The sequence below is a fragment of the Hibiscus syriacus genome, unplaced genomic scaffold (genome assembly GCF_006381635.1).
Source record: "Hibiscus syriacus cultivar Baekdansim isolate YM2019G1 unplaced genomic scaffold, ASM638163v2 tig00110548_pilon, whole genome shotgun sequence".
Lineage (NCBI taxonomy): Eukaryota > Viridiplantae > Streptophyta > Magnoliopsida > Malvales > Malvaceae > Hibiscus > Hibiscus syriacus.
This window is the reverse complement of record NW_024062775.1, coordinates 6,061,907-6,088,379: the sequence shown is the minus strand read 5'-3', so window position 1 is coordinate 6,088,379 and position 26,473 is coordinate 6,061,907. Positions and strand designations below refer to the sequence as shown.

General features: G+C 36.1%; 3 protein-coding genes and 2 pseudogenes across 3 annotated transcripts; 2 read left to right on the top strand and 3 right to left on the bottom strand.

Annotated features, from left to right (window-relative positions):
* Positions 1–122: 122 nt before the first annotated feature.
* Positions 123–3,539, bottom strand: LOC120130481 (MDIS1-interacting receptor like kinase 1-like). Its single transcript, XM_039147719.1, has 2 exons — positions 812–3,539; positions 123–720 (listed from the first exon to the last, which is right to left on the bottom strand). Exons 1-2 carry the CDS (start codon positions 3,492–3,494, stop codon positions 311–313), a joined length of 3,093 nt encoding a protein of 1,030 aa, XP_039003650.1. The 5' UTR covers positions 3,495–3,539; the 3' UTR covers positions 123–310.
* A 4,393-nt stretch (positions 3,540–7,932) lies between these two features.
* Positions 7,933–8,328, bottom strand: LOC120130693. Its single transcript, XM_039147876.1, has one exon. The coding sequence runs from the start codon at positions 8,314–8,316 to the stop codon at positions 7,933–7,935; it is 384 nt and encodes a 127-aa protein (XP_039003807.1). The 5' UTR covers positions 8,317–8,328.
* A 1,346-nt stretch (positions 8,329–9,674) lies between these two features.
* LOC120131055 lies at positions 9,675–12,599 on the top strand (annotated as a pseudogene).
* A 952-nt stretch (positions 12,600–13,551) lies between these two features.
* On the bottom strand, positions 13,552–18,961 carry LOC120130692 (annotated as a pseudogene).
* Positions 18,962–25,502: 6,541 nt separating this feature from the next.
* LOC120130717 lies at positions 25,503–26,061 on the top strand. Its single transcript, XM_039147889.1, has 2 exons — positions 25,503–25,837; positions 25,938–26,061. The coding sequence occupies exons 1-2, from the start codon at positions 25,518–25,520 to the stop codon at positions 26,005–26,007; spliced, it is 390 nt and encodes a 129-aa protein (XP_039003820.1). The 5' UTR covers positions 25,503–25,517; the 3' UTR covers positions 26,008–26,061.
* The last annotated feature ends 412 nt before the right edge of the window (positions 26,062–26,473 follow it).

The window sequence follows — 26,473 nt, the reverse complement described above, 5'->3', positions numbered from 1 at the left end:
GGGTGAATCCTTGTGATAATAAAATTTCATTGTTCAAATTTCGGAGTGCATCTGCAATTTTTATATCCCTCCTTTCAATTATTGCATGTAAATGGCAGAATCTTTCTTACTTTATGTTTTGAGGTACAATGGATTTATCATCTTGCATGACTCGGTCCCCGAAAAACGGAACTTTATTTGCAGGAGAGAGCCAGCTTGATATACAGTTCATATTCTGAACACTATGAACCAGTGATTACAAGCTTTTAACAAATACAATGCTACACAAAAAATAGAATATAGTTTTGGAAAGGGAAATGTTATTCTGTTCCTAGAACAGGCCATTTACAGGTGATGTGCTAAACACTGGAATGTCTTTGGTCGATGCATTTCCGCCATTGCTGCTACTACTGCTTTTCCTCCTAGGCTTTGCTTCACCGAGCATCGTAATCACGTCCCTCATCGATGGTCTGTCCTTGGGGTGCTTGGCTGTGCAGAGAAGTGCTATCCGAACAACTAAGAGCATCTCCTCTTGAATATGCTTACAGTTCCCTAAGTTAGGATCTAATGCCTCTTCTAAAGCTTTGTTATCTCCAACCTTTCTCTTAATCCAGTCGACAATATTGATGGATTCTCCGAACTCTGAATCTAAAGGTCGTTTCCCTGTTAAAAGTTCGAGTAAAACCACCCCAAAACTGTAAATGTCGATCTTTTCATCTACCTTCAAGGTGTAACCATACTCTGTTACAGGATAATAAAGAAATAAATTAGGATTATTCTATAAACAGGGAATCAAATCCATGGAAGTGAGATGTCAAAACTGCTGACTTACCAGGAGCTATGTAGCCGTAAGACCCTGCAACCATCGAGACTGTTTCGTTCTTTCTGACCATCATCCTTGCCAAACCGAAATCAGCAATTCTTGCATCGAGATTTGCATCAAGCAGTATGTTGTTCGACTTGATGTCTCGATGTATAACAATTGGATGGCAATCATGGTGGAGATAAGCAAGCCCTTGTGCAACTCCAAGTGCTACGTTATACCTTGAAACCCAATCTACCAGCAACCGATCGGCTTGTTTGCCATTCAAGGCATCTGCTAAGCTACCATTTTGCATAAACTCATACACTATCATCATATTGGTATCATTATGAAGGAATCCTAATAACCGAACTATGTTTCGATGCCTAAGTTTCCCTAGGACATTCACCTCTCCGACTAAATCCCCACCGTTTCCAGATTCGACATCAGCTCCCGATCTCCACAACTTTTTAACTGCTACAACTGCATTTGACTGTGGCATCTCAGCCTTGTATACGACCCCGGTGGCTCCCATCCCGACCACATTTGTTTCTTTGATACAGGCTAGGATGTCAGCAGCTGTGAAACCAAGTCTTCGGAATGCCATTAATCTCCATGGACATTCTCCCTTTCCTGCTTCATACCCTTCTTCGAAGCAACCGCCATTGGAGTACATCCTCTTATAGAGCAATCGCCCACTGATGATTAACATTCCAACTGCTAGAACCAACGAAATCCCAGTGAACCATTCGGCAACAATATGCTTTGCTCGCAAACTTCTTTGCCTTGATGAAGAAGTTGCTGAATATAAGTTACATGGAGGGAGGAGAACACTGCCACAGAGATCGGCATTGCCGACGAGGTCATCTGGATTGATTGTTTTTAGCACACCGTTTGCCGGAACAGGACCCTCTAGTTTGTTATATGAAACATTGAACATTTCTAAAGCTGGAGAGCTTCCGAAACTGTTAGATATCCCACCTGTTAGAGAGTTGTTAGACAAATCAACAAAAGCCAAAGTGGGCATCTTTGCAATCGATTCCGGAATTTCTCCGGTCAAGCGGTTGTTCCTCAGATTCAAAGTGACTAATTTCTCACAAGAAGCAATGCTAGCTGGTATGCTTCCTGTGAAATGGTTTGTTGATAGATCAAGCACAGAAAGTGAAGGCCAATCCTGAAACTGATCTGGGATTTCACCAACCAAGTTATTGTTCGAGGCAATGAACGTTTGCAGGCTTGGGATTGAAAGAATGGTAGATGGAAGGGAAGATTGGAGGTCATTACTTGAAAGATCAATAAAAGAAAGTGATGTAGAAAAAGTTATATCGCCCGGGATTTTCCCGGTGAGGCTGTTATTCGCCAATTCTAACCTCTGAAGCCTCCGAAGTTTACCGAGTCCAACCGGCATTGTCCCGGATAGAAGATTGTTCTGCATTCGAACGCGAACAAGCGACGAACAACTCGATAAGCTGACTGGCACCTGACCTGAAAACGCATTGTTGAACAGAATAAGCTTGGTGAGATTGCCTCCATTGCACAAGGTTTCCGGTATTTCACCAGAGAACGAATTGGAAGATACATCCAACCACAGCAACGGCGAATTCTTTCCAAGATCGACCGGAAGTGATCCCGACAGGGAATTGTCCCACAACTCGAGAACCTGCAATTGGGTCAAACCTCCAATTCCAGCAGGAACAGAGCCTGATAACTGATTGCACATCAAGTTCAAGAGCTGTAAGTTCTTAAGCTCGGAGATCTTATCAGGTATTTCTCCAGATAACTCATTATCAGATAAATCCAGCACCCGCAACGAAGTGATGTTGCCAATGGACGGGTGAATCTTGCCTTCCAAACTGTTCTGATACAAGAAAACTGTTTCAAGTAGCTTGAGTCTCCCCAGTTCAGCTGGAATGTCTCCACTAAGATTGCCAACAGCCAAATCAAGGTACTGTAGACTAGAAAGGTTACCGAACTCGACCGGTATACCGCCTTCAAATTCATTGTACCCCATAATTATAGTCTCCAGCGATGAAAGCTGCCCGAGTTCGCCCGGTATCTGGCCAGTGAGATTATTGCCTGAAAGGCCAAGGAATTTCAACTTCTGCAAGTCCTTGAAAGACCTCGGAACTGAACCCTGAAAGAAATTTCCCCTCAGGTCTAAAGTCTCCAATGAAGTTACATCGCCTAGATCCTCAGGCAGCACACCTGTGAAACTATTGCTCGAAGCATTCAGCAATGTTAGCCCCGAAACTCTACCAAAGCCAACAGGAAAGCTCCCATTGAATGAATTCTGGCTTACGTCAATGCTGCTGAGTAACGTGAGATCAGTTATGGTTTTCGGCAAAGCTGACCACATATCATTGCAGCGCAAGTTGAGAGAACTTATGCCTTTCAGTTTTCTGATATCGTCAGAAACTCGCCCGCTGAGATTCATATAGGAAAGATCAAGCTTTTCAACTGCACCATCAGAGTTGCACCGTACTCCAGTCCAGTTACAGTGAGCAGAGTCCCCGTTTTCCGGCAATTTCCAATCGCCGAGGCGGTTCAACGGATCGATGAGACCGGCCTTTATTGATAACAAAGCCGATACTTCATAGTTCGAGTTGGGTTTTTCACCGAAAGAACAAGAACCAAAGCGGTAGCACAGGAAGAAGAAGAACAACAACAACAAAAAATGGGTTCCAAGCTTCATATTGATCTTCTTGACTGGCATCTCAGTAGACCATTTTTGACATTGAAGAACTAGCAGTGTAGCTGGAACATGCACGGTTATATCAGTGTTTTTTTAACTTTGATGATAAAGTGATGGGGGAAAGAAGAAGACTGATTAATGTATAAGTTTGGGTATATAAATATTATAGAAATGGATGATTAGTTTAACCATCGGAGAGCTCGTGAGATCTTGGGTTCTGGGACAGCTATTAATCCAAGTGACGACGGGGAAGCTTTTGGTCTTTATTCGAAGTTTCTCCGACATTAAACATGGAAAAAAATGCGTTTATTCCATTTTTAAATCAAAGGGTTAATTATGATACCAATACTTTTTCTCTTCCAAATTTTAAAATTTAGTCTCTTTTACTTTTAATTATAGGGATCTAATCCTTTTACACCTAATGGCATTCAAATTCAATTATATAATGACTTTTTAGGTTGAGGACCTAAATGTAATCCGAATTTTAATGTTATACCAAGCATTTGATTTAAGATTAATTATAAAATAAGTGCCCAAACTAAAACTCTTTTCATGAATATGTGCCCAAACTTTTTTTAAAATGATTCAGGTGCATAATGTTACAGACGTTACCACCTTAGGTACTCAGGTCGTAAACACTATTAATTTTATCCGTTAAGTAACACGTGTTACATTCTAGTAATTTTAAAAATTTTATTTAAAATTAAAATTTTATTTTAAAGAAAAACACACAAAAAATTCGAAATAACCCCAAAACATTGAAAATTCTCATTCCAACCCCTAAACCCATATCGTCTGCCGCCCTTTGCAGTTGACGAAGCTCTATCAGACTTCTCCTCCCCCTAATGATCAATAACCCTATGAAATCAATACCAATCAACGTTTTGTATCCCACGAACCTTGGGCTGAAATTTGTGACCCCACACAATCCCAACAATCAATCGACTACAACTATGACAGTGTATGACTAGGAAGATAACAAAGACTATGTCGGTGAAAGTGGTCATGGCCGGTACGGCTACGATGGTGGGTTAGGGATTTAGGATTTTTAGAGAATTGAGTTTATTTTGTAATTTAAGAGAAATTATGATTTTTTATAAATATAATAATTTTTTTTTTGAAAAATTCAAAATTACCAAAATGTGACATGTGTCACTTAACGGAGAAAATTAACAATAGTTGCGGTCCGATCACATAAAATGGTAATGTTCGTAACGTTAGATACATGAATCATTAAAAAAGATTTGAGCAACTATTTGTGAAAAAACACTATAGTTTGGTCACTTATTTTATAATTAAGTATTGATTTAAAGAGAAAAACAATAATTAAAGGGTAGAAATCAGATTTTAAATATAAGGTTATAAATAGGACTATAAACGAGTCGAGTCGAACTTGAATATTGTTGAGCTCAGCTCGACTCGACTCTAAAACTCAAGAGCCTAAAATATTCAAGCTTGACTCGTATTCGAAATCATGAATTGAAGCTAAAAAAAACTCGCCAAAGCTCGAAATGAAAACAAAATATTTAACTTATATCGGTTGAAGCTCAAACTCAAACACGAACATGAACAATAAGTACTTGAGAACCTTCTACTACATTAAAAAAAAGATAAACACGTAAATGTTAATATTAATAATTAAACAAAATTTTAATATATAATTTTCTTGAGTTGTTCACGAACTTTTCGAGTCGAGTATCAAGTAGTTCGTTTCGTCTCATTAAGAACTCGAGTCAAATCAAGTATTTATCAAACGTTAGTCGAATTGATCTCAAATAGCTCACGATATATCTCGTCTCATTTAATGTTGGAGTTATAAATGATAAAACACTCGGTCAACTTAAGGGAATAATGATTGGCGTTTCATTATGCTTTATTATCTGTCATCGCTATTCAACTGTAAAGACAGCACACGTTGAGTGCATTATTGATGTAAACCACATTTCTCCCTGCTCATTTGAAGAATTTTACTCACTTCAGTTTAATATTATCATTCATCGTTATGATATTGATAGGGTATTAACAATATTAACGTGATGTTATATATATGAATTATAACATCATTATTTACGTGTAAATTATTCTATTAATATTGTGGATCGTCATGTTAATGCAATTAATTGTCTCGTCAATACTATAATGATCAATACCTTTTTTGTTACATTGATAATTTAAATCGATTACATAGACAAAAACAACATTAAACACAAATAAATTAAAATCGTAATTAAATCCAAATTATATTGAGAATTAAATTAATCACTATATTGAGAACCTCACTCTTTTGCGTGATTAAGCACTAATTAAATCCAAATTATATTGAGAATTAAATTAATTACTATATGTTAAAGACATAAAAATGGAGCCCCATCATGTCGTAATAAATTAATTCTATGTGGGTGGGCTTTAGTTATTTGTTATGGTTGAATTGGATGGAATCTTCCCATGTTATATGCCAACCTAAATTGAGGAAGAAATAGAAAATTAAAATTAAATTAGTTGGATTATATCTAAAAATATTAAGTGTAAAGTACCGACTATAGAGTGTTGCTTTATTGAGTCATCTGATTATTAAAAGTTACAAAATGAACCTCTGACTATAGAGTGTTATTTTCTCGAGTCCATCAACATATTAAAAGTTACAAAATGATCACTTGACTATTTATATATTCTAAATCCGTTCTTTTTTGTTAAAAAATTAACGATCGTCTAATCTAGACATTTACATGCTGACTTAGATATAATAATCGTTTGAGATTCTAGGATCAGATTTCATCGTATCCTAATCAACAGATTGACATCCAACTTAGACCCTCGTTAATCTTTTAATAAAAAAAAGATGAGTTTAAAATATACGAATAATCAGAAGACTATTTTATAATTTTAAATAGTTGGGGGACTCAATAAAATAACACACTATAATTAAGGAATATTTTATAACTTTCAATAGGTGAGATACTTAACAAAACAATACTCTATTTTCAAGGGACCGTTTCTATACTTTACCGAAATATTAATTGTTCAACATATGTTTTCATCTTATGATGGAAAGTGATTTAAGAGAGATATGCATGTGGACTGATTTGTCGTACCCTTTCAGAAAGAAAGAAGCTCCTAATTGCACTATTAAACAAAAAGAATGTCATGCACATCATCAATCATGGTCCGCCCACTACCATTTTTTTGCCCCTTCGGATAATAAATAACTATAAAGAACAAAACTAACCTCCCACATGGTAACATGTGGACCGATTTATAAACATCTCATAATTAAATGGTTAAACGGTGCATTTTTCTATTTGAGAATACAAAAGTAGACGTGGTTGACATGTGAATCAATAAGTACATGATAATTTGGCTAGTAATACCAAAAATATAAAGTTGATATGGATGGGTCAGGACCCAGGGCTGTTCTCTTGGTTTAGGGTCGGGATATACCTAAGATTCAATTGAGATTACTTATCAAGAGTGACGATGATAGGATTCAAACTTAGTCTTACAAACTCCAATTCATGAACCTCAACCACTTGTACCAACACTCGTTTGCAAGAATTTCAATAATTTGATAATGAATGTTTTATATCCCTGACATATACGTGGTTTGAACATGCAATCTCAATGAATTATAACAAGTCCTTTAAATATTAAGATCGTTTTGTTCGTACGGAAAAAATATAATTTAAATTTTAAAATTGATTGAATTTTAACTTGATAGGCATTATTAATGTGATAATATTTAGGAATATGAGATTAAATATATCTAAATATTTATCATCATTCGATTTAAAAATTAAATAATTTAAATTATTCGACGGATATTGTATATATTTATATACAAAACAAACACTTCGTTTCATTTCTCATTACTAGAGAGAGAATGGGAGAATGAAGAACAAACCACACAAAACACCAAAACTAAATAATGTTTATACACTCATCATATATATATTTTAAATTTATTTATTTAATAATATACATTATGTTTATATGCATAAAATCAACATAGAAAAACGAAACAACGTTGAATCCAATATCCAAATTAATAGTTGAGGATATAATTTTTAGAGTAAATCGCATATTTAGTACCTAAACTATTAATTTTGATATGTTTTAGCACCTAAACTTTTATTTTTTTTCAAAACTATGCCTAAAGTTTAATTTTTGTTTCATTTTAGTACCTCACCATTAAAAGCTTAACGCGTTTAGTATCTGAACTATTAGTTTTTGCCTGTTTTAATACATAAACTTTCAATGTTTTCTAAAATTACCGTTAAGTTTTGAACAGAGATACTAAAATGAAACAAAAATTAAACTTTATGTATGGTTTTGAAAAAAAATGAAAGTTTAGGTACTAAAACGGATCAAAATTGATAATTTAAGTATTAAATTCAAATTTACCCTAATTATTATTAGAAGAAGAAATTCAAAATATGTATACGTAATCCGAATCAAATAACATTCACCGTGATATCATAAAAGAGAGCAACATAGTTAAAATAACCGGAACAAATACAAACAAGAAGATGCTACCATAATCTAATGCGGAACCGGCTGGTCCTCCAGTAGATGATCCCGAAATCAGAGATCGATCGCCGAATTTAAGGTCTCCGAAATAGAGATGCACCCCGGGATTCTTCATCTTAATGTTACTCCCAATCAAAACTGAACCGTTAGCGCCTTGAACGTTGCTGTTGGTATAAATGTTGATGCAGCAACAGCCTTCGGACTTGTCGGACATGCCGCGGCGGACGAACATCGTGGCGCCGGCATTGGTTCCGTCTATGTCGATGCGATCGAAAGAGCCTAAGCCGAACTCCGGGACATTACTGGTTGTTCTCGACATCGTTGGTTTTTGTTTGGGTTTCTTTGGATTTAAGTCAAAAAGTATAATCACAGTTGATCTTAATGGTTTTTGCTACTTTGCTTGCACACTGAGTCTTTTGTTTTCTTCTACAGAAAGAAAAGTTAAATGTTCTATTAGAATGACTTAAACTACACTCTTTTCTTTTTCTCATTTTAGAGGAAAATCACAAATTAATTATGCACTAACCAAAAGTTTTACTGGTGTTTTTCGCAGCGCTTAAAAACGTCGCTATAGAGCAAAAAATACGCCGTTATTAAATTGTTCTTCTATAGTAAAAAATATATCAATATTTTAACATTTTTTTGTAGCACCATCGATATTCAATCTATTGAATAATTAATTTGAATCAAATCTTACAAAGAGTTATTATAAAAATGACTATTCTAACCCAATTATCACCATCCACAGTAACAAAATCCAAACCCTATATTTTTACTTAGGAGACTTAACACTTTATTTAATTAAATCAACTAATAATAGATAATATTTTAAATTAGTAGTTTATATCATTAACTACTTAAAATTCTTATAATATTATAAATATCTTTTCTTATTTATAATTTCAATTTTAAATAAAATAAAAGAACCAAAATCATAATTTGACCTACAAGCTTCACTTCAATCTAGAGTGAGCGGAATTCGACTCGATTCGAAAATCGATTTTTTGACTCAACTCTATTTAGAGAAATTCAACTCGAATTGACTTCGAGTTGTTATTTCATAAATTTGAATCGACTCGAAAAAATTTCAAGTTCAAATCGAGTTATAAAATACAACTCGAATAACTCGAATTTTTTAGTGATTAGTGAATTGATTTTCAAGTTTAAGTCGAGTCTTTCGACTCTGTATAATATATGTAAATCACATATAGAAAAAATATGAAGCAATATATATGTTTTCTATATGGTTGTAAAAATTTATTTAAATTGGAATCAAATTATATCACAACTAAATTTAATAATGAAGTCGAAAACTCGACTCGAAAAAGTTTCAAATCAAGTTTTAATTATAAAATAAAACTCATCAAATCGATTAACTCAAAACTTTTTGACTCAACTCGACTCGATCGAATGCTCACCCCTACTTCAATCAAGGGTTGAAAAGCACAATTCTCTGGGCTAAAAGTTCACACCCTGCAATTATAAGGGGCTAAAATGAAAAAGCCCAAAATCTATTAGTGACCTAACTGCCATGCAAGACCAAATGAAAAACAAGAGCGAGCCCGCTTGTTTCAATTTCCCATCCGTTAAACCCTTGGCTTTGATTTCCATGGGCTTAAATACCAGAAATTTCGTGTTCATGCCGGCTATATCTCGGGACTATTAGCTATAATCCTCTGTAAATTCAAAAGAATCTACGTTTCTGAATTCGAGCGATCAGAGGAAAATAGGATGGAAGACGAAGCAGAAATTTACGATGGAATCAGAGCTCAGTTCCCCCCAGCTTTTGGTAAGCAGCAGAAATCCCAAACCTCGCTTGAAGCCATTCACAACGCCACTCGCCGTTCCGCCACCGCTGCCGCTGCCGCTGCTGCCGCTTCATCTCCCTCTGTCTTCAAGAATAGTGACAGTAAAACCAATGAAGCACTCCCTTCTGTTTCCTCCTCTTCCAAAGCTTGGCTCGATTCCCTTCGCAATTCCAAATCTTCCAACCCTAACCCTAATGGCTCTGTAATTGGCCCGCCTCGTCCGCCTCCTGGTCCAGTCCCTGATAAGGATGAGGATGATGACGTCATGGTAGGGCCGCCTCCGCCTCCTCCTGGTTTAGGTGATGATGACGATAACGATGCCAAGATCGGGCCGCCACGCCCGCCGGTTGGTCCGAGTTCGGACTCAGACGAGGAGGAAGGGGAGGATAACCGTTACCGAATTCCAATGAGTAATGAGATTATTCTCAAAGGACATACAAAGGTAATTCATCTAATTCTAATTTCTCTAAAGGTAAAAAACCCATTTAATCTGCAATTACTAAAACAATTAAATCCTAACCATGTTTAATGCTTTCAGATTGTTTCAGCTCTTGCAATTGATCACTCTGGCTCTAGGGTTCTCTCGGGTAGTTATGACTACACAGTTCGAATGTTTGATTTCCAAGGAATGAATTCTCGTTTACAGTCATTTAGACAGCTTGAACCATTTGAAGGTCACCAAATTCGTAATCTAAGCTGGAGTCCTACATCCGACCGGTTTTTATGTATCACTGGCTCTGCTCAAGCTAAGGTTATTTCTTATTACTTGTTAGTATTTTTGGATTTTATAGTATTGAATGCTTAGTTGCTCACGATTGTATTCTGATTTTCAATTTAGATATATGACCGTGATGGACTTACTTAAGGTGAGTTTATAAAAGGGGATATGTATATTCGCGATTTGAAGAATACTAAGGGACATATATCGGGGTTGACTTGTGGAGAGTGGCATCCGAAAACCAAGGAGACAATTTTGACATCATCAGAAGATGGATCGCTTCGTATATGGGATGTGAATGACTTCAAAAGTCAAAAGCAGGTATGTTTTTTTACATTGCTCTATTGAAAGGAAATTATGTAAAGAAAATGCGTCAATTATTTATTATTTAGGTTATCAAACCAAAACTTGCAAGGCCTGGAAGAATTCCAGTTATAACATGTGCATGGGATCGTGAAGGGAAATGTATTGCTGGTGGAATCGGTGACGGTTCTATACAGGTACTTATTGCTGATAGCTAAACACTTGTTTTAAGTGGATGTATTGCAAACCATCTTGTTGTTGTGTTACTGCTTTTGTTTTCTCCTTGATCACATGATTGCTTGAACTATTTTGCAGATATGGACCCTTAAGCCAGGATGGGGAAGCAGACCAGATATATACATTGAGAAAAGTCATTCTGATGATATCACGGGACTTAAGTTTTCTAGTGATGGGAAAACTTTGTTGTCCAGAAGCTTTGATGGTTCACTCAAGGTAATTTGCACGGAGTTATCACAGATTAATGATGAAATCTCCTCTTCCCTGAACCCAGAAACCAAATAAATCGTTTATAGAATCTTGATATTTGTTATGAATTATGATTTGTATGTCAGGTTTGGGATTTACGCCAAATTAAAGCCCCACTTAAGGTGTTTGATGATCTTCCAAATAACTATGCCCAAACAAATATTGCATTTAGTCCTGATGAGCAGCTCTTTCTAACTGGAACATCCGTTGAGAAGGAAAGTACCTCTGGAGGCTTGCTGTGCTTTTATGATTCTTCAAAACTTGAACTTGTTCAGAGAGTTGGGATATCTCCATCTTGCAGTGTTGTGCAGTGTGCTTGGCACCCAAGATTAAATCAGGTAGATCATACTCTTTTCTCTTTGTGCATTATCCTAAGCACGCACATTCTCTTGCTTGCATGATCAAAAAGTATGGACTGATAATAATAATATGAGACTAATATAATATTTTCTGTTAAAGATATTTGCAACATCAGGAGACAAAAGCCAAGGAGGGACTCATGTACTGTATGATCCAACACTTAGTGAGAGAGGAGCTCTTGTTTGTGTTGCACGTGCACCAAGGAAGAAATCTGTTGATGATTTTGAGGCACCACTTGTTATTCACAATCCTCATGCACTACCATTATTTAGAGACCAACCAAGCCGTAAGCGCCAACGGGAGAAGATATTGAAGGATCCTATCAAGTCACATAAACCTGAACTTCCAATAAATGGACCAGGACATGGTGGTCGGGTTGGTACAACCAAGGGAAGCTTGTTGACTCAGTACCTTCTTAAGGTAATGGTGTTTTTCCTCTCAAATAACTTGTCTTGTGTTCCATAAAATTTTAGTGTTGTGTAACTAAAGCCATTGGAAGAGACTTACATGTAGCCTCTCATTGCAGCAAGGTGGAATGATCAAGGAAACGTGGATGGAAGAAGATCCTAGAGAAGCTATACTTAAGTATGCTGATGTTGCAAGCAAAGAGCCAAAGTTCATTGCTCCAGCATATGCTCAAACTCAGCCAGAACCTGTTTTTGCAAAGTCAGATTCTGAGGATGAAGAGAAATGATCTTATCATGGTAGCATTTCATTCTGTACTTTTTAGTATTTCTCCTTTTCTAAATGATGACTACCAATGATTGATAGTTACACAGGTTACTTTCTTACTGTCATGGTTCCGACTGTTGTGCTTTTTTGGCAGCTGATCTGTATGATCTCTATGTTACCCAAGTTAATATGGGCTCCTACAGAACTCATTGAACTGAACTGGTTATCTGGAAGGTGTAATTATTGTCATTTTAGCCGACCCTCTTGTGTTGTTGGACTGACTGTAAATTTTTATTTGCACGACATCCTCAAAAAATGATTGATTCCTTTGCCCTACCATCTGTAGGAGTCAATATCAAATTTAGTTTGCATTTTTATCAAAGTATAGAATAAAATCAATAGGTATATTGTATTATATGCTTTGTAGAAATATGCACATTAAGCTAATGATTTTTCCATTTTGAAATCATAGCTGTTGATTACAAAAGCAAATGATTATTGTGTAGATGTTCTTTCTTGAGTGTTGTTGGGTGGTCAACTGCTCATGGATGACTGCTTAGCTAAATTACTCATCGCTTATTTTCCCCTTAAATCATAGATGTAATATAATCCTTTTTCTCATACCCTGTGCCAAACAGGCATGATCGATACTGTTTAATTATTTGGTTCAACACTTCTTACATAATGTAGCTGTAAGGAATAGTGTTAGATTTATGATGATGGTTGGTTTGCCCTTCATGGTCGTAGTGGTTAATTTAGCTGATAGAAGAACAGATGTGAATCCAGTCACATTCAGAGCTAAATACAGACCAAGAATTCAAGTTGCTGTATAAACTGTTTGATTAGACTATTGACAGTTACAAGGATTTGCAGGTAATAACAAAATCTCTTATCTTCTAAGCATCACAACCCATAAAATTGTAGGGATGATAACAGTTGTTTGCAACTTTTTTCTCGATGGCATTTCCTAATTATTATTGCATGTTACAAAATTCATTTTTATAGCAACCATTTGCTGCTTGAGTTAAATCATATATCTCTGCTGCCATTTGTCATTAGACATGGTTTAAGGTCGCTGCGAATATAGTTTCAGATATCACTTTTAAGGCTATAAATTTGCTTCTTTTTTTTGTAGCTGATGGGTTTTTTGCATCTGGGAAATTTCATCATCATATCTGATGGTGTGGGTTTAAATTAGCGCTCATTCTCATACCTTGACAATTGATAGAACAGTGAACAATTATGTGTCTACAAACAGTTGCAAACAAAAAATCATAAATATTAGGTTATGGAAGCTGTTCAATTACAAGTCTGGAACTAAAAAAAGTAGGGAGATTACCTTAATAAACGGTCGATCTGCGACTGGAAAAGAGTCGATGAAACTATCTTTAAGTAGAATGGAAACCTGTTGGTTAAGCAAACACATAAAATGAAGCTGAGAAAAGATGACTGCATTTCTGCGGTGATATATGTTCTGGGAAACAAACTGGAAGAACAGAGGTAAAGTGCCAACTCTGTCATGGTCTGATTGTACATTAGTAATTGTACGAGTCCTCAGATTTTCACAAAGGGACTCCAGGTATTCCCTCATGACTATCAAAAACTGGGTCGCAGCTTCCGCCTGAAAATGTAGGACGGAAAGTCGGAAATTAGTTTCGAAATCCCTAGTGCTAATAAAGTAGAAAAATTAAGCATTTAGAAACACTTGCGCTTCATTGCACCTATATGTAGGATGCTTCTTAGCAATAGATCCTTCAAAGGAGAGCTTGGAATGTATCGGCCCTAGTTCCAATACAAGCTCTTTACGTTTTGGAAGTTGCGGCACGTAACAAGTTTTCACCTGGAGAACAGCCGAGAATACTCAAAGTTAGGTCATCACTGGTCTAAGGCAAACTAAGTGACAGTCCATGCAGATAAACTGTAAGTAAAATGCATTGAGCTTTCAAGTTAACTTATTAGAAGTTGATTTCATTTTCAAATCAGCCGGTTTATCTTGTACGCCAACCTGCAAAATGAGAGAAACAAGAAGATAAATCATGGCATTTCCATTAATTCCGCTTATATTAGTATGTTCATTCGTACACAATAAAGGCACAACACGAAAGAAAATAACATTGAAAGAATTTTGCTCTCATTTAGGGGTCCGACTTGTTTCGACTCTAGATATAGCTGGAGTCGATGCGAATACCGGATATAGTGAGTTTTAGATCAAAAATAAAATAAAGGAAGAGCTTTGACCAATAAAAATGGCAAAAATAACTCTTTTTTATTCTTTACTAAGACCCAGAAAAAACACCAACTCACAAGGAATGGAACAGGTTATGGAGATTACTGGAAGCAATAAACTCTGCCATTCGAACGAACGAATGATAGGAATAAGCGATAAAACGACAGTCGATAGAACAGCCTGCATTAATGAGAATTAGTGTCACTACCAGGATACAGTTTACAGCTTCAACAAGAGAAACAACTAAGCGTGGAAGACACATTACTTGTAAATACAATTTCTTAAGTAAATAACTTACCAGATTCGGGCAAACTACTACAACCTGTTTTTCCAGTAATACTCCTGCGACCACTGCCAATATCTGGAAGAACCAATCATAAGGTGGAAACCAAATCGACCGAAAACAACACAGAAAATGCAAGTAGGAACTTCTAAGATATCACAACTGTGATCTTCTCTCAAATGAATGCATGCATAGCTGATACAAGTCCATCTTCCTTTACTTCGGATGCGATTTTTGCAGAAAAAAGCATCGAAGTTTTGGGGGGTGTGTGTATATATGTTCTTTCAAAATCTTAGGATAAGAAAACAGTTCAGTCTTGTTTCTTTGTTTTTCAGCTCAATTAGTGAAATCCACTGAAACCGAGCAAAATGGAATGTACATGCATGATTTACTTGCGACCTACTAAATGTTAAATGCTTAAATGAAGACATTAGATTTTAACATATCTGTCAGTATAGAATATGAATCCCAACAACAGCAGTGTTTCCTTGTTATTCGATTGTTATGCCCTAAAGGTCGTTTTAGACGACTCTAGCATGTGTATGCCTACACTTGTTTCCATTTGCAATTCGAAATATTATGGTTATAAACACAGATAAAGTCAAACTGAGTAGGTATGCATCAAAGAACATTACACCATCAAGGAGATCAGATGCACAAAGATCAAGCGGTAACTCAACAACCACAATTTATGTTACTCCGACTCTTCCTCTTTTTCTCAAAGAATCCGTGTCGGACAAATTTTGGACCCTCCAAAGACATGAACAAGCTTGGGGGTGGGGGGGGGGAGATTGAACATACCCGTATCGGATACTAACACTCGAGTCTGAGTAACATAGGTCCCATTGATATAAAAAAACGAAAACTAACCTTAGCCATTTCAATATCAAATCATCCCTATATTCTCTTTCATTATTCCATAAAAGGTCATCATCCTCATCATTGTTATTCTCTGATGTCAGGCTTCTAGCTGGACTGCCAAAGATAACAATATATTACTGAAATTGTGATTGGAAAAAATTGGAAAAGACCCACAAGGAAGTGAGAAAAGTAATGGAAAAGAAACTTAAACACATCACTTAGTTGATCATAATTCACCACCTGAATACCGATTGATAGGAAGTACAGTTCCTAAAGCTGACAACTGATCCAATATCTGAAAAAATTTGTCGATTTTCGTGGTTGCCACTTATTCTTTCCGAAGCATTGCTACGATTTTCCGAGGCTTCGGATACATTGTCATCAATGTAGAGAACACTTTCCGAAGCCTCACTCGCTGTCACACTTTCAAATGAAAGTGGTGGACCGATCTTTAATGAAGCAGATGAAACCTCATCATTGACAGAAGTGTCACCAAATATCACTTATTCACTTTACTGTTAGCAGGCATAGCAGAAGCCATCCATTCATTAACATACTTGCTATTGGGAGTGTCGGTGATGGTGTTATCGTTTGCTTGGTCATATTGTTTCAAGTCGGACGGTGCATTATCATCGAGAGATGGATTGATTTCGCTAACAACTTCGGTTAATCGATTTAGGCGCTCCTGTGCGTTAATACTGCATGCAAGTAAGATCTTGAGAATTCGTTTATCAGCAAGATTTTAGTAGTAGTTAACATATATCCCCCGATTTTTGGCAATCAACAATTCTCAAAGGTCATGGGGGAAAACAGATTAACTTTAACCTGTTCAACATCTCATAGTGCAACTCAAAGAAAGGTACTCTAGTTAGCAAACAATAACAGCGAGGTGCAGAAACCAGAAACTGTCTGCTTGATCCGGAAATTTCAGAAATACGAGATGGACCGCCTAAATTACCAGGCTGTCGTTTTACAGTTCCGGTACATGCAAGCAAACACCGTAAACTGTAGCATTTCCTGCCATTTAATCAAGAGAGCATAAAATGTTTCACAATCCATATGAGTTCCTGTTTCTCAAACAAATAAGCGAAAACAGAACCGAAGAATTCTTATGCCAATATGGGATTCACCAGTTCTCGTTATATGAACACTCCAAGCATAAGAATGGCTTCATTCAAACGAAGTGTCTCATACAGAAGTGGTAGTGTATTGACGACCGGCGATTTCAATGTACATATTAACTTTTTCTTAAGATTCAGATTAAAGGTGTTGTTTGGAAAGGATAACGTAAAAAAAACATACCTTTAGTGAGAAAATAAACGCAAAATCATCTCTGCCCAAATACTCCTGTGGAGAACATAGAACATTAAAAAGTTACTTTTTCTTCAAGTGACATGTACAACATGAGAGAAAAAGTTCATGAATCAAAACCAGATATACTTTTGACTTGACATAGGGACAAGTAGTTGGAATAACTTCCATATATATATATATATATATATATATATAAGATCATAGTTAAGATTCCTTTAGAAAGAATCGTAGTTAATCAATAATGAGTCGGTTAACCCAAAACTCTACCTCATCTCCTATTTAGTTGGAGCATCACTCTTTGGAATAAGGTAAATGAAAGATGAAGTAAACTTATAATTTAGAGATACATTATAAGAATTCTTTAACTGTTTAACACAGGATAATCGGAGAGACATTTATTTGACATACCTGTCCATAAAGAAGCTCATTTAGCTCATTGAATGATGGAGTTCTTTCCAGTAGTCGCGCATAAATTCATCGAAAAATAATTGTTTTGATTAGGTTAAATGCAGTATGTGAACAAACAAAAGGAAATGCTGAGAAATTAAACTAATAAAGTTCACACCAAGTTGAAGAATTGTTATTATAGTAGACAGAGTATTGCCACAAAAAATAGTGAGAACAAACCTTAACACCTGCAGGAAAACAAAAGATGGCAGTCCTTCAAACGCATAGCTAACCTCTTCCCTGGAGGGTATCTAAAAAGTATCTGATAATAGTGGGAAAAAGGAAAAGGAAGACAAATAATGATTTCAGTGCATATGAAAAGAAATTAAACAAAAAAGGAATTCAACCAAAGTAAAAACATTCCCTAAACTGGTGCAAGGGAAAAGCTTGAAAGAAAAGGCTTATGCAAACTAAATTGTTGCTTCTGCAATGGCATGGCCCTTATTTGCAAGGAGACACTAATCTCCATATGGTACTGCAAACTTAATTAAGGAGCAATTTAACATACTGTCAAAAATACAAAAGAGTTTCCTGGTATTTAATTATCTAGTCAACCTGGGGTTCAAAATATTGGAACTGGAGGTCCATGATTCTGTAGCATTTTAAGATCGATCATTTCGGATCTTTTCATATATGCTTCCCACTTCTTCCTCTCAGCAAAGGTTTCCTCCACCAACCCGAGATCAGTATCCGGATGAATTCCAACAATAACGAAGTGCTCAAAGATTGAAGTAGGCAGCTCATATTTAAGCTTTTCCTGCAACGACGTCCTCAAATTAGACTCCAAAAAGCAAATAGAGATATATATCAGTACCCCCATCAAATAGAGATATATGTAAGGCCAAATAAAACCTTAAACTGAATAAAAAAATGGGATAACACCATTTAACAATAAGATGAGCAATGTCGTATGACTTTCTATGTAACATCAATGTTTGACATATAAATTATAAACCAAATGGTAATCAAGTGTAAGAAGCCCTTAGACCAACTAAACACACATGCTATCATCTTTTATGGTATCTGCATTATAGTAGTATCTGGTGCATATAGCAAGTTTGGTAGAGACAGGCAATTAGTAAAGGTGTCATATTTAAAAGGAACAGAGTAGATACCATAGTTTTGGAGTGGAGTTGATACCACTGGCGTTTCTGGTTTGCCATAACCTCGGGATTGAAGCTCGAGTGGAACTTTCCGTCCTTCGAATTGCTGCCCACTCGCAAAGCTTTGTGCATAGAAGTTTTCAATCTCAGGAAACTATTGTCACGGCGGTGTCCTATAGCTACAACTTCACTCTGACTGCGCCTATGCCCCAACGGCGGCAGCCTCGAACAACCCGGGCTCCCCGACTGCTCGGATTTTGGTGCCTCTCCATCCACTGTCTTTGACATCCTCCTTTTCCTCCTCAGAAGGATTGTTCGATTTCCATGAGGGTGATGGTGGATTAATGTCTTCATTTCCTTCAGCTTCTTCCTTGCTTTCCATGTCTGAACACTTAATTATTTCATCCTACATTTGCTCATTGAGTCATTTCACCAAATGAATACAAATCCCTCCTCCATTAAAAACAAGTTCATGCTTTGTTCTTCTGAAATTATACCAAGATATGAAATGGATACCCTTTCAATTCCCTTTGATCCTCAAATCCTGTAACCTTCCAATATATATTCTTCTAAAATCCAACACAAAAATGGCCTCTTTTACATAAAGTTTAAAAATTTCAATGCCCATTCCTGGGCTGTATGATTCAAACACTACAACACCCTGTTTGCAAAAAAAGAAAATGGAAAAAAAAATTATTGCAAAACTGTAACAACCAAAAATGAAAACGCCAAACCGAAAACTTATAATGTTGCGGAAGACGACTATCAGATAGAGCAAAATCGCAACTGATAATTTGAGAAAATAAAAATGAAGATAAAAAGAGACACAAAATTTACGTGAAAAACCCCTAAATTATATAAGGTAAAAACTACGGGCAACGGTAGAAGAATTTCACTATGAGAAAATAGGAATTACAACCTCTTTCAATCTACCAAGGAGAAAACAATAATAATTCTCTCTTGATAAAAAGGAGAAAACAACTCTCAAGAAACTCTCTAAATTCTCTCTAGTATTGGAAGAAAGCTAGAATGCTTTGGGATGGTTTTGAAGCTAAATGAACTAGGGTATTTATAGTTGAAGCTTTAAGGACTAATTTGTAAATACCCTAAATTACAATGACTAATTGCATAGTTTTATCATCCAAAATTTTCAACAATTTGGTGGCCAAATTTGACCAATTTTGCCACCCCATTAATGCCACCAAATTGCCACCCATAATGTTGACAATTGATGCAATTTGGTGTGCCAATTTTCAACAATCTCCCACTTGAAGATTTGATTGGAACAATCATATCTTCACACCATTCTTTCTACCTTGTACCTTTCATGTTGCTTACGTTTCCGACAGGCCACAGGAGGATCGACACCAGGTAAATTTATCAGCATTGATTGCCTTCGTCATGAAATCTGCTATGTTGTCTTTGGTATGGATCTTCTGCATATCTACCGTTCCTTCTTCCACCTTTTCACGAATGAAATGGTACTAAACTCGTATGTGCTTAGTCCTTGAATGAAATGCTGGATTCATTGCTAGATGCAAGGCGCTTTGACTGTCACAAAACAGAGAGACATACTCTTGATTGTGCCCAAGCTCCTCCAATAGCATCTTCAACCAAATTGCTTCTTTACTGGCTTGTGTAGCTGCTACATATTTTGCCTCTATTTTGGACGTAGCCACAACTGACTGCAATTTTGAAACCCAGCTTACAGCTCCACCAGCAACTTTGAACACATATCTTGTAGTAGATTTGTTTTTATCCAAATCCCTTGCATAGTCAGAATCTACATACCCATTGATTAGTAAGTTTGATCCTCCGTAACATAATGCAACATTTGAGGTCTCTTTGATGTATCTTAGGATCCTCTTTACAATATTCCAATGCGCTTTGCCTGGATTCGCCATGTACCGACTAACCACTCCCACTGCTTGTGCAATGTCTGGTCTTGTGCATATCATAGCGAACATTAAACTTCACACTGTTGATGCATACGGTACTCGAGACATCTCCATCCTCTCTTCTTCACTGCTAGGACTCATACTAGAGGATAATTTGAAGTTAATAGGAAGAGGGGTATAAATTGGCTTACAATCTTGCATGCTAAATCGTGACAAGATTTTCTTCAAGTAATTCTTTTGTGAAAGCCAAATCTTCCTATTACTTCTGTCTCGGTGAATTGCATCCCTAGAATCTTGTTTGTTGATCCCAAGTCCTTCATTTCAAATTCCCTAGCCAGTTGTGCCTTCAATTCTTCAATATGATCTTTGTTGGGTCCTGCAACCAACATGTCATCCACATACAACAGCAATATAACAAAATCGTTATCACCAGACCTCTTGAAATAAGCACAAGGGTCTGCATTAAGTCTGTTGTATCTAAGGCACATAATGAAGGAATCAAATCTCTTATACCAACACCTCGGCGCATGCTTTAGACCGTACAGAGATTTGTTCAACCTGCAAACCAAGTTCTTCTTTTCTTTTTCTTCAAAACCTTCAGGCTGGAGCATATAAATTTCTTCTTCAAGATTTCCATGAAGAAAAGCTGTTTTAACATCTAGCTGCTCTAGATGTAAGTCCAATGTAGCACACATTGCCAAAACTACTCGAACTGTTGTTAGTCGAACCACAGGAGAAAATATTTCATTGAAATCAATACATTCTTTTTGAGCATATCCTTTGACCACCAGTCTTGCACGACACCTCTCCACTTGGTCGTCACCATTTCGCTTGATTTTGAAAACCCATTTGTTACCAATTGGCTTCCTTCCTTGTGGTAGTGGCACAAGGTCCCATGTATTATTTTTATGAAGGGCTTCGATTTCTTCTTGCATCGCCATCATCCACAGTGAAACATCTGAGCTGTGTATTGCCTCCTGGTATGTTGATGGCTCACCGTCCTCTGTTAAAAGGCAGTATGCAATATTATCTTCTATAACATAATCTGAGTGCCAATTGGGACGTCTTCTCACACGATCTGATTGACGAGTTGTTGGAGTTTCAGAACTCCCTGGTTCTTGTTCATCATGTGCTGGTTTTGCTTCAGAAGAATCTCCTTGTTCAACCTCATTTTCCACATGTATCTCTGTAGTCTCTAACTTTTCAGCGCTATCATCATCTTCTTTTCTTTGTAACTTATCTTCTACAAAGATAACATCCCTATTAATGATCACTTTGCGGGTAGTAGGATCCCACAAGCGATACCCCTTTACTCCATCAGCATACCCCAAGAATTTGCATTTCCTGGATTTTGGATCCAGCTTTGAAATTTCTTGGGCATTGTACATCACGTACACAAAACTTCCAAATACATGGAGGTTTGAATAATCAACTGGTTTAGAAGTCCACATCTCCATTGGTGTCTTCAGCTCTATTTCAGTTGATGGAGCTCGATTCACCAAATAACAGACGCTATTGACTGCTTCTGCCCAGAATGATTTTTCTAGGCCTGCATCCCTCAACATTGCTCTTGTTCTTTCTAACAAGGTTCTGTTCATCCGCTTTGCCACTCCATTTTGTTGAGGAGTGTTCGCCACTGTGAACTGTCTTTTGATGCCTTCTTTCCTTCAAAAGTTATCAAATTCTTCACTTGTGTATTCTCTTCCATTATCTGTTCTGAAACAATTGATTTTATTTCCAGAATCAAGTTCCACCCGCGCTTTGAAGTTTTTGAAAGTTGAAAACACATCGGACTTTCACTGATAGCCGCTAGACACCCGTCTTTCCTTAGGATGTCATTCATCTTCAATTTTCACAATGAGAAATTTCTCCCATTGAATTTTTCAATATCAAATTTTGTTGCCATAACTTCTTTTACGGATAGCTCCCACTATTTCACTATCGTGAATAGTTCTCTGGAACCTTCAAAGAATGGGTAATAACTTCTTATTTTCTTATGTTGGAGGATCCACCTTTTGGTGGCAACCACAAAGACAATAAGCAGATATTACACACTCTAATCTAACTCTAATACCAATTGTTGCGGAAGACGGCTATCTAATAGAGCAAAATCGCAACTGATAATTTGAGAAAATAAAAATGAAGATAAAAAGAGACACAAAATTTACGTGGAAAACCCCTAAATTATATAGGGTAAAAACCACGGGCAACGGTAGAAGAATTTCACTATGAGAAAATAGGAATTACAACCCCTCTCGATCTACCAAAGAGAAAACAATGATAATTCTCTCTTGATAAAAAGGAGAAAACAACTCTCAAGAAACTCTCTAAATTCTCTCTAGTATTGGAAGAAAGCTAGAATGCTTTGGGATGGTTTTGAAGCTAAATGAGCTAGGGTATTTATAGTTGACGCTTTAAGGACTAATTTGTAAATACCCTAAATTACAATGACTAATTGCATAGTTTTATCATCCAAAATTTTCAACAATTTGGTGGCCAAATTTGACCAATTTTGCCACCCCATTAATGCCACCAAATTGCCACCCATAATGTTGACAATTGATGCAATTTGATGTGCCAATTTTTAACATATAAATCCAAAACTTTTATAAAATCAACACAGAACCTTATGTAAAGGACACTGGATAACATGGGATGAAAACCGAATTATGCAAGAAGTCAGAAAATTTAATCGGAAGAGCAACGCGAGAGATTCTTTCTTACCTGAAAACTTGCATTGTATTTCCTTTTGGATCTGTTTAGCAGAGATTTTATTCCTTCAAGCAAGAGAGAGAAAGAGAAGAACGCTAAAAATAGGAGTTATAAATACAAAGAGAAGGAGAGGTTACACATAAGAAAAGGAGATTAAGCGAACTCTGGGCTTCTCGTTTCTAGGAAATTAATAAAAAAAAAACACACACACACACACAACTAAATAATGAAGATGGCATTATATATAGGGAAGTAAATGTCAAACGCTAGCTTAGTTCTTTTTGCTGTGAAAAAACTTTGCCTTTTGGTTGGTTGGTTCATGAAGGGAATCGTAAAAATGCTAAAAGAAATCAGAAACCCTTTTTTAAGTGGAAAAACAATTCAAGACATTGAAGGAAAATGAATGAATCATAAAGAGACTCAATTCATGGCATTGCCATGGTTTTTTTTTTAAGCTTTTATAATATTAATGCTTCAAACAAAGGAGAAGCATTAACTTGCATCAACGATAAAGTACAGTGTTTTTTTTTACTAAGGAAATTCTACGTGCATGTGGCATGCATGCAATGGTGCCAAAAAGACTTTCCAAACCAACAACGCCAAAGCCAAAAAAGGGTAAATTCCACGTTTAATACCTAAATTATCAGTTTTGATCCGGTTTAGTACTTTTAATTTTTTATAAAATAATATCTAAAATTTAATTTTTATTTTATTTTAGTATCTCGTTCAAAATTCAACTCTAAGTTTTGAAAAAATTGAAAGTTTAGGTACTAAAACAGTTCAAAATAGATAGTTTTGGTACTAAACGCGTTGGATTTTTAACGGTGGATATTAAAATAAAATAAAAATTAAATGTTAGGTATGATTTTAAAAAAATTGAAAGTTTAGATATATCAAAATCGATATTTTAAGTGCTAAATTCGTAGTTTATCTAAAAAACACATTTGCCACATAATTTTTACCGTTAGGTATGATCATTGCCTCACCGGCTCACTCACCCGGCTTGACAGTTGTCGTTTTCCTTTGGTTTTTCTCCCAGATTTTCACACTTGAGAGTTGAGAGCTCTTCGTTTATGGCGCCGATTATGAGTAAGCTGCTATGCGGTACGATGTCACTTTCCCTATTTAGAGCGTCCTTCTCACGTACCATCGTCTACTTGAAAATATATTAATTAATTATTGTTTTAGCCGTTAATGACCATGAAATCAGAAGGTCTCGTACCGGACGGCGCGTGCTTTGAAATCCTGTTGAAGTGGTTAGAGAAATGAAACGAACATGAAAGTTACAAGTTTGGATAAATCCTAAGATTTTTTTTATAGTTTTAGTCCCTTTTACGGTATATTTTATATTTTGAGCAAAGTACATAAATGGTTTTCGATTATAGGGTATTGTTTTATTGAGTCTTTCGATTATTAAAAGTTATAAAACGGTTCCTTAACTATAAGATATTGTTTTTTCAAGTCTTTGACTATTAAAAGTTATAAAATGATAATTTGACTATTTATTGTGGTCCAAACCTGTTATTTTTCATTAAAAATTTGATGGCGATTGGAGTTGGACGTTAGCCTGCTGACTGAAACATAATATAATATGATCCCAGAGAATCTCAAACGAATATCATATCTCAATTAACAGGTTAACTTCCAATTTAAACTCTCATAATTTTTAACGAAAAATACGAGTTTAGAACATAATAAATAGTCAAGTGACCATTTTATAACTTTTAATAGTTGGAGGACTTAAAAAACATCCTATAATTAGTGAGCCATTTTGTAATTTGTAATAAACGGATGATTCAATAAAATAATACTTTATAATCGAGAGACCATTGTGTACTTTACCCTTATATTTTAATTTAGTTTTCAATTTATAAAATTGTTAAATTTTTATTAGCCAAATAAATATAAAATATTATATATTCAAAATTTTATTAATCATTTAACAATAAATATTCACACACATCGTATTTTGATATGATGTCTCAAAAGATAAAAATACTCTTTTAATTAAATTTTTTTTTTTTCCAAATGTTTAAAAAGCCTTGGTATCCTCTTTCAAGATGGCATTTCGAGGCAAAATCCCTGGCAATCGCGCGTTTACAGTTTAAAGACCGTGCGATAGACTGACGCTGTTGACCTTGACCATTATAAAGCACATTTTTTTTTTCCAAATCGCGCTTTCCAGCAAAGTTCGAGCTCTCTTCCCAGCAACTGGGTAAAGTTCAGAGAGATTGTTGGAGCATACAACTATTTAAGTTAAACCATGTCAGAGTTCACTGATCATTTATCTCAATCGGCTTTTGATTCAGAATTCTAAATCCTAATAACATGGCGCCGAGGAAGACTGATCGGGTGGGCTCGAAACCACGAACGGAGAAGAAATTGGGGGTTAGGGTTGAAGCAAGACGAGCGAAAGCTGAGATGGGGAAGGTAAAGGAAGAACAAGGATGCTTGAGAGACGAGAAGAGGAAATTAGTGACCAAGTTCAATGAGATCGCGAAACAATGCGACGAACTGAAAGAAGAGACTGAAATGATCGTGAAGCAATCGGCCATCACTCGAGCCAAGCTCCTTCTCATGTACGGGATCTTGAAGGCGCGTGAGAGTGGAGATCTGGTTCAAGCTGCTATTCTCACTCGTTTCCTTCGGTTTGTTTCTGCAAAAAAAAAAAAAAACACCTTGTTATATATCATCTCTTTAAATTCTCCTTTTCTGTTTTTAACTTCGATTGCTGCATTTAATTTGCAGTGAGATTGTTGCCATGGAAAAAGCCAATGCAATCTTGGACGAAGCCGAAGATGAAGATGATGATCCATAGGCTACGGCCCCAATGCAGATTTCGAACGGCACTATTAATCCTCGAATTCAAACCTTAAACAACATTCACCTTTCATCTATTAAAGAAAAAAACAGATTTCAGTGTGATCTCTTGTAATGCAACGTTCACTATTAATATATTATGCATTTTATATAAATTTCAGCACATTTTGTAATGCAATACTTACACGTGCGCTATATTATTTCGGAACAGTTACTTTCAAAGTGGTTGTGTAAACCAATTCAAAACCACAGTGTAGTACAAGCAAATCAGAAATTTTCAAAGTTAGAACTCAAAGAGTCAAAAGGTTTGTCATATGGGGAAAATACATCCATTCATTGACTCTAAAACGAATCATGGTTCATTCATCTTGGTTAAGATAGGAGGAAGAAAAGAAACATGATTTTATGTTACACAAATAAATTTATAAAATTTTAAGTAGAGATGAGTAATCGATCGAGTCGAA

Coding starts and splice junctions, on each gene's coding strand:
- LOC120130717 (XM_039147889.1), top strand. CDS start 25,518: ATGGCGCCGAGGAAGACTGATCGGGTGGGCTCGAAACCACGAACGGAG. Junction 25,838..25,937: donor ATTCTCACTCGTTTCCTTCG/GTTTGTTTCTGC, acceptor TTTAATTTGCAG/TGAGATTGTTGCCATGGAAA.
- LOC120130693 (XM_039147876.1), bottom strand. CDS start 8,316: ATGTCGAGAACAACCAGTAATGTCCCGGAGTTCGGCTTAGGCTCTTTC.
- LOC120130481 (XM_039147719.1), bottom strand. CDS start 3,494: ATGCCAGTCAAGAAGATCAATATGAAGCTTGGAACCCATTTTTTGTTG. Junction 721..811: donor TTACGGCTACATAGCTCCTG/GTAAGTCAGCAG, acceptor ATCCTGTAACAG/AGTATGGTTACACCTTGAAG.